The following is a 7,957-nucleotide window of genomic DNA, read 5'->3' as shown; positions in this document are numbered from 1 at the left end:
ATTTTAAATTCAATGTGCTCAAAATTTATTAAATAAAAATACCAGACATCTGAAAAACTAATATGGAATAAATGAAAAATGTCACCTCCTGGTCATGGTTAAGTCAAAATAGGCTAATCTGGATGTGAATATTAACATTTTATTATTTTGATAAAAGGTTTCAAAATATTAAAGCACAAAATTCCTATGAAACATGTTCTGCTCCATTGCTAACAATCATTTTAAATTCAATGTGCTCAAAATTTATTAAATAATGTTCCCAGACATATTGAAAACAGATTTGTTAACTAATCTGATCTACTACACTGAAGCAACCTAGACCTTTCTTGTCAGTGTTGTTACTCTTTCAACGAGAATTTATTTCAACCTACTATAACTAAAGCATTGTTATGCCTCTGTATTTTAGACAGTAGAAACCAGACCTATTAAACAAGGATATCTACATGATGGAACCAGAATCACAATCAAGAGCTAACAGTGTATTATATATTCCCTCACAGCTTCATTTACACTTCAGATACTAGCATGAACATGGAAATAAAATGTCCAGTGTACATGTATATAAACTCAAGTAAGACATCATTCATTAGTCTAAAAAAAAAATATTAAACATCCCTTATGTAGCATTATTAATACATTAACTTCCATGTGAGTTGTATTTAACTCACACTAGTTTTGAGCCCAGGGCCTCCTGAAGCATAGGTAACTCACACATCTCTTCACCTTGGGAGCCACAAGAACTATTTTTCAAGTTGCATATAATTCACGCACAGAAAACAATAAAAAAATAACAAATTTTTCATTAAATTGTAAAGGATCATTTTGTTTTCAAAGTTTTTATTCTATTTTTGTAGTAAAACATCATGGTCCCAAGGGAAAAAAAAATTTTTTTTTCTAGTGTGGCAGCCAATGTGTTCAAGAATAAGTACAATTGGTATACAATTAACTTAATAATGTTTAATAAACCTACTACAAGTCTTCAAGCACCATTCCACTTATCCAAGCAGCACTTAAAGTTAATTCTCAGGTTCTCTGCACTTCAGAGAAGTATGTATCAGTACATCTAGATAAATCCAGATGTACTTAAATCCAGATGTACTAATACATACTAAAAAGTTTTTGGTAATCTATAACTAGATTCTAAATTTTTCTTTAAGTTATTCAACATACTCTAGTATTTGAAGACCATATTTCAAAAATTATTTCTCTCCATTCAATCAACACGTCTCTTTAGAACTGAAGAGGAAGAGTGTCAACAGTGAAACCCTGATTTGACATTTCCCTGACAGGAGAGCAAGCTTCTAACAAGGTGCCAGTCAGCATCACTTTTCATACCATTACAACCACTGATCCGGCTAAAAGATGAATAGAGGCAACAGCCAAAAGCAGAAGCAAATGATCTTGGTAATACTCAGCAACAGTAAACTGCAATTTGCTTACTGCCCTTGGATAATTCTTTTTAAAGTACTTCAAATTTCTAATACCCAGTGTTTTTAAGAATACGGCTAAAACAGAATTTTCGTGATAGCTGAGAAGAGTTATGAGACAAGTCACAGCCACAGATAATCACAAAATCAATACATCTGATTTTGAAATTGGATATACTGCAGGGAAGGGGATTTTTTCTTTTGCTTATATTTCAGTCTAATATTAAAATTAAACCAAAAAGTATTCTACAAAAGCATAAGTGTCCCAAACTGACCAATGTAACAGATAAAGAAAATGCCATCGGTTACTGAAATTTTGACCACATATAACACAAATAACAGAAAATCTATGCATGGCTTATCGACAGTTTGACTTCATCTGAAAAAGTGAAAGAAAATAGAAAGCAGAAAAACAGGGTGAAGGAGGCTTATTAGAGGAAAAATTACGCTCATATTCAAGGTTGAGGCAGAGGAAGGAGCACAAAAGTAGTGCCACAGGAACAGTGCTATAGGACATATCACACAACCTGAGAGTCAATCCACATTACTATTTATGTAAGATTGCACCCCAAGGGTTGTACAGCGCAAAACCTGCCCAACTATATATGGCATCCCTATGCAAAAGGGCTCTTTAATAAAGTGGACCAGAACATTACCTGCTGCCCGTCCGCAATAACAAAAAAGCACAATTTTCTTTTATTGTAATGTGATTAAATAAACTGGCCTCAAAACGCTACTATTGTGTATACTCAAAGTCTTACAGTACATTTAGAGTAATAAACTGGTTTATTTTACATATGGGATCAAAATGTTTATGAGTGCTTTATGTCAAAGTATTTTAGCCATGGATTTTATTTTCTTTCAAAATAGGATCAATCCTCAAACTGGATAATGTCTACATTAACACAGTACTATGTCATGATAGGTATTTAATACAATATTGAGTTTTTCAACTATAAAATCCTTACATAAAACCTACAGTTGCTATAAGATCAATCCAATTCCATGTCAAATGTGCTCTTAAGAGTTAATTTTCAACTCCTTCTGCTACTATACATAAATGCAAATCTGACAAAAAGAGAAAGAATCCAGATCAAGGCTTCTCAAGTGTAGGATGACTGGAATGAATTTAGGGTGCTGAGGCTGCTCTGCCTATCCTAAATCTGCCTTAGCCCCCAAATAGGTATGGTTATCTGAGATTCTGCAGCTCTGACCTATCCCTAGGTCACACTTCTTAAAGCTTTTCTCAAAAACCACAGTGAATTCTGCTGCCTATCTGCATCTAGCCTTGGTTAGTGGAAGAGAATCTTGAATTATTTTTGATAATTTAAGTCCAGGAGGCAGAAGGTATAGAGGGAATAAGGACCAAGAAGTGTGGCAAGCATTAGGACAAGATCCATTTAATTAAATCATCTTTTCCATGCCCACACACCTGTGACCAAAGACTATCATCTCACCAAATATACCTGTACCTTCTTTTGGAGTACCTAATAATACCACAATATCCCTCTTCTCAAGAGACAGTTTAGCAAAGTGATTAAGAACATGGAGTCTGATTATCTGGATTCAAATCCTAGCACTGCAATTTTATAAGTTCTGGAACTTTGGGCAAGGTTAACATCTCGGCCTTAGTCTCCTCATCTGTAAAATGAGGATAACAACAGTATGTACATCATGGTTTTTTTGTGAGAATTTAATGGGTTGATACATACAATGTACTTGCAATAGTACCTAGTACATAGTAGGTATTCAATAAATGTTAGATATTATCTTCTCTACCTTTTAGCTCTAATTCGGGCCACAAAAAGAATTTTAGAAAAACTATCTGGTCTAGCTACCTCATTTTACAAGTAAAGAAATCAAGGCCAAAGATGAGAATGGCTTACTGAAGACCACAGAAGTAGTTACAGACAGAGCCAAGACTACAGCCAATGTCCAAGGGATTCGCTACCATTCCACCACAGCTATGCCCACATCTGAGACTTGACATTTTGAGACTTTTTTCTAATATCCATCCCATCTTAACCACCCAACTTTTCAGCCTCTAAAAGTGATTTCATCATGTCATCCACCTACTAGCAAACTAGTAAGACTGCTAAAATAATATCTTTGTGCATTAACGTGCTAAATGCTTTACATATATTATTTCACCAAATCAGCAGAAGGAAAATGTAATTTACAAATGTGGACACTAAATCTCAGAAAGGCTATGAATATTGCTTCAGGTTTCATGGCCAATGTCTGTACCAAGAATTTGAATCCAGGTCTAACTTCATATGTGACGGAAGAAACTTTAATATGGACCTAATCGAAGTTTGCCAAACATTTTGCAACCCCTGATGTCCAACTCTTTTCATATTTTTACTAAGCAGCTGATGATAAACTCATTCCTTTCAGGCTGCATCAACTTCAATATGGTCTGTTTGTTCAGATCTGTTCAAGTTCTGCTTTGATTTGTTCTGGTTAAATAAATTCAATTTCAAATTCCACAAGATAAAGGAATTGTTTGGCCAAATGAGCATTTAAACAGAAGCTAGATCCTCAAAGAATGGCTAGCTACATTAAGTTTAATCAGTGAGGAGTACAGGCACCAGAATACATAGGCACAGCTTTGGGAACACCTGGAATACCATCTGTCCCTAATACTGTTACATAATATTCCGAGATTGATACATTGTATAATAGAAGTCCGGCCTTTCAGGAATGTATCCTTTTACTCCTTTCCAAACCCTACTTATCAAAACTTGTTCAGTAGGACTCTTGGGAAAAATCGATGAAGAAACAAACCCAGATGCTGCTTTCAGCTCCTGGAAAGATATTCCATCCCTATTACACCGCTCACGAACCTGCCTCTTCCCTTCAGCGTCCTCTCCCACCACCCAAGCTATTGCAGAGCAGCCACAGGCAAGTCCAGGCGTGCCGGGTCCCACCCCACCAAAACGCCCCTCCCGCAGTGCAATTCCAGAGCAGGGGACTGGAAAGGGGCCTCCGACCCAAGAACAAGAGCGCCGGGGAGAAAGCCGCAGGATATCTATGTCAGGGACCGCGGGCGGCCCCTCCCCAAAAGAACCTCTGGGCCTGATAACGGAAAGATAAGAAAAAGAGGCTGCGCAGGGGTTCTACAGGGAGCCAGGCCTCAGCCGCCCACCAAATGCCCAGGCCCGAGACCGTTCTTCCCCGGCCCCTGGTGCTCCAGGCCGCGTCCAGCCCGCCCCGCCCTCCAGGCCCTGGCGGTACCGAGTGGCCTGGGGCCAGGCCCTCCGCTGCTCAGGACGGCCCTCACCTTTCTTTTGAGGCGCCGGGAAGGGGAGGGATCGGGAAGATACCACAAGCCGGGCACTTAGACCAACTGACACCGGCAGCTCCGCCCTCTCCGCCCATAGAACGTGCGCCGTGAGAGTCCCGCCCCGTCCCGCCCCGGCGCCCGCCAATCACGACGCAAAAGTGCACGCCTGCGCATTAGCTGCCCACCGCCCCAATCGTCCTCTGTCAAAGCACCGTGATCCACCTCTGCCATAACAAAAGGGCATAGACACCCAATCAGGATTGAGGACGCTGTGGGCGGGTCCAGGAAGAGCAACAGCCAATGACAGTGCAGAAACGAAGTGCATGAAAGCCGGTCTTAGGGAAACCGCAGGTCGGTCTCTTAAGGAATCTGAAAATCGGAGTCAGAAGTCTGGTGGGGAAAATCAGGAAGGAGGCTGGTACGACCAAACGCTGAGCGAGGGAGAAACTATTCAAATTCAAGAAAAGAGCATTTGCAGACAAGCAATGCGATACCGTGGTTCCTGAGTTTTAAAAGCAGACTTTTTCATATTTTTATTTCCAAAATCGGAAAGCTCATAAAGTACTGCTAGTGGAATGTTCCTCTCCATACAGCGCCCCACCAACTATTCTTAAATCTGTAGTGTGCCTGACCATTTGATATTTTAGAATTGAGAAAATACCTTAATAGTACTTAGGTATAGCCCTTTCGCTCACCTTATCCCATCTGATCCTCTCTGCAACCCCACAGAAAGAAACTGAAGTGTAAAAGTCAATACATGTCTTGTTCAAGGTCATACCGGCGATATGAAATGCTATGTTGCAAGACTTTGAGGTGTAATGTGATCTCCGTGACAGTGTTCATAGTAATCTAGCACGTGACACAAAGCAGCATCCTGCTTGTTTTTAATATTTGTTGAGTGCAGGGTAGATATCCAAGGAATACATTATAGTTTTGGCTTTAGCACAAGCTCCTGAGCTGTCGAGAAGGGCCTTATGTCTCCCTGTTTCCTGACTTTTTACTTCTGGCACAGTTTGCTGACACATAGCCTTAATCCTTTTAAGGGCTATATTTAAAAATCTTTTGTTTGAGAACTATACATTTGGCTGGGACTACAATACCCAATTTGAGAAAATTTACTAGAGTGCAATGTAGGAGCTAAATAAATGAAAAAGAAAATCCAACAGAAATCTAATAGGAGTGCCAAAAAGAGAGACTAGAGAGAATGCATGCAGGCAGTATTCAAAGAGTAATAGCTAAGAATTTTCCAAGATTGTGGAATGTTTGAATCTTCAGATTCAAGAAGTACTTATTCTCGAGCATGATTAATATAAAGAATTCCATGCAATGGTGAAACTACAGAACACCAAAGACCAAGAGAAACTATTAAAAGGAACTTTTTTTTTTTTTTGCTAGAATAGTTTTTTGAAATTTTTTAATTGTAGTGAAATATACATAATATAAAACTTAGCATTTTAACCAATTTTAACTTCAGTAGTATTAGATACATTCACGTTGTTGTTCAATCTCCCGAACTCTTTTTATTCCCAAACTGAAGCTCTGTACCCATTAAACAATCTCCCATTTCCTACTTCCCCAACCCCTGGCAACTACTATTCTATCTGTTTCTATGAGTGGAATCGGTTATTAAGTGGAATCATACAGAACCCATTAAGAACCTATTAAGTGGAATCATACAGAACTTGTCCTTTTGTGATTGGCTTTTCTTTAGCAGAATGTCCTCAAAGTTCATTCATGTTGTAGCATATTGCAGAATTTCCTTTTTAAGGCTGAAAAATACTCCATTGTATGTATACACCATATTGTATCTTTTTATTTATTGATGGACATTTAGGTTGTTTCCACCTTTGGGCTATTGTGAATAATGCTACTATGAATATGGGTGTGCAAATATTTCCTTGAGACCCTGTTTTCCATTCTTCTGTATGTATACCCAGAAGCGGAAGTGCTAGATCATGTGGTAATTCATTTTAAAGCAACTTTTAAAAGAGCAGCTTTGACGCAAGAATAGGCGAAAAGAAAATGAGAAAGGAGGATACCCGGAAGTTGGTATCTGATAAAGATATCTTGTAAAGTTGTGGGAAAGAGCTTTTTCACAATGGGTTTGCCACCAGAACACAGGTGCCGTGAAAACCACCCATAAAAGCCGAAATGGGGAAGGAAAAGACTCACATTAACATCGTCGTCATTGGACACATAGATTCGGGCAAGTCCACCACTACTGGCCGTCTGATCTACAAATGTGGTGGGACTGACAAAAGAACAATCGAAAAATTTGAGAAGGAGGCCACTGAGATGGGCAAGGGCTGCTTCCAGTATGCCTGGGTCTTGGATAAACTGAAAGCTGAGCATGAGCTTGGTATCACCATTGATATCTCCCTGTGGAAATTTGAGACCAGCAAATATTATGTGACTATTATTGATGCCCCAGGACACAAAGACTTTATCAAAAACATGATTACAGGCACATCTCAGGCTGACTGTGCTGTCCTTATTGTCGCTGCTGGTGTTGGTGAATTTGAAGCTGATATCTCAAAGAATGGGCAGACCCGTGAGCACGCCCTTCTGGCTTACACATTAGGTGTGAAACAACTAATTTTTGGTGTTAACAAAATGGATTCCACTGAGCAGCCCTACAACCAGAAGAGATATGAAGAAATCGTTAAAGACCTCAACAATCCTATCAACCAACTTGACCCAACAGACATTTATAGAACATTCCACCCAAAACTGAAGAACACCCTTTCTTTTCAAATGCACGTGGAACATTCACCAAAATAGACTCTATTCTGTATCATAAAACAAACATCAACACATTTAAGATAATTGAAATCAAATTATTTTCTCTGCCCATAAAGGAATTAAAGTAGAAATCGGTAACAGAAAGATTTTATAAATCCCCAAGTAGTTGGAAATTAAACCATGTACTTCTAAACATACCATGGGTTACAGGTGAAGTCACAAGACAAATTAGAAAATTTTTTAAATTAAATTAAAATGTAGACATATCAAAATTTGTGGAATGCAGCTAAAGTAGTATTTAGAGGGATTTTTTAAAATCATTAAATGTTTATATGAGAAAACAAGGAAGATTTCAAATAAAAAATCTTAGCATTCACTTTAAGAAATTAGGAAAAGAAGAGCAAATCAAACTCAAAGCAAGCAGGTGGAAGGAAATAATATAGAGCGAAAATCAATTCTATTGGCAAACCATAAAACAATAGAAAAAAAATAAAACAAAAAG

The 7,957-nt window shown here is 38.4% G+C and overlaps 1 protein-coding gene and 1 pseudogene across 1 annotated transcript in view; one reads left to right on the top strand and one right to left on the bottom strand.

Annotated features, from left to right (window-relative positions):
• The window catches only part of SCOC (short coiled-coil protein), a 10,694-nt gene extending 5,807 nt beyond the window's left edge, over positions 1-4,887 (bottom strand). Inside the window, exons 1-2 of the mRNA XM_012654697.1 lie at positions 4,774-4,887; positions 4,162-4,234 (exon numbers count right to left, since the gene is read on the bottom strand). Of these exons, the coding sequence (XP_012510151.1) occupies positions 4,162-4,234; positions 4,774-4,887 (187 nt within the window). The remainder of the gene's footprint in view (positions 1-4,161; positions 4,235-4,773) is intronic.
• A 1,942-nt stretch (positions 4,888-6,829) lies between these two features.
• Positions 6,830-7,401, top strand: LOC105818729 (annotated as a pseudogene).
• The last annotated feature ends 556 nt before the right edge of the window (positions 7,402-7,957 follow it).

The sequence above is a fragment of the Propithecus coquereli genome, unplaced genomic scaffold (genome assembly GCF_000956105.1).
Source record: "Propithecus coquereli isolate 6110/MARCELLA unplaced genomic scaffold, Pcoq_1.0 Scaffold112, whole genome shotgun sequence".
In the NCBI taxonomy this organism is placed as follows: Eukaryota; Metazoa; Chordata; class Mammalia; order Primates; family Indriidae; genus Propithecus; species Propithecus coquereli.
The sequence above is the reverse complement of the archived record's forward strand: the minus strand, read 5'-3'. Positions and strand labels throughout refer to the sequence as shown.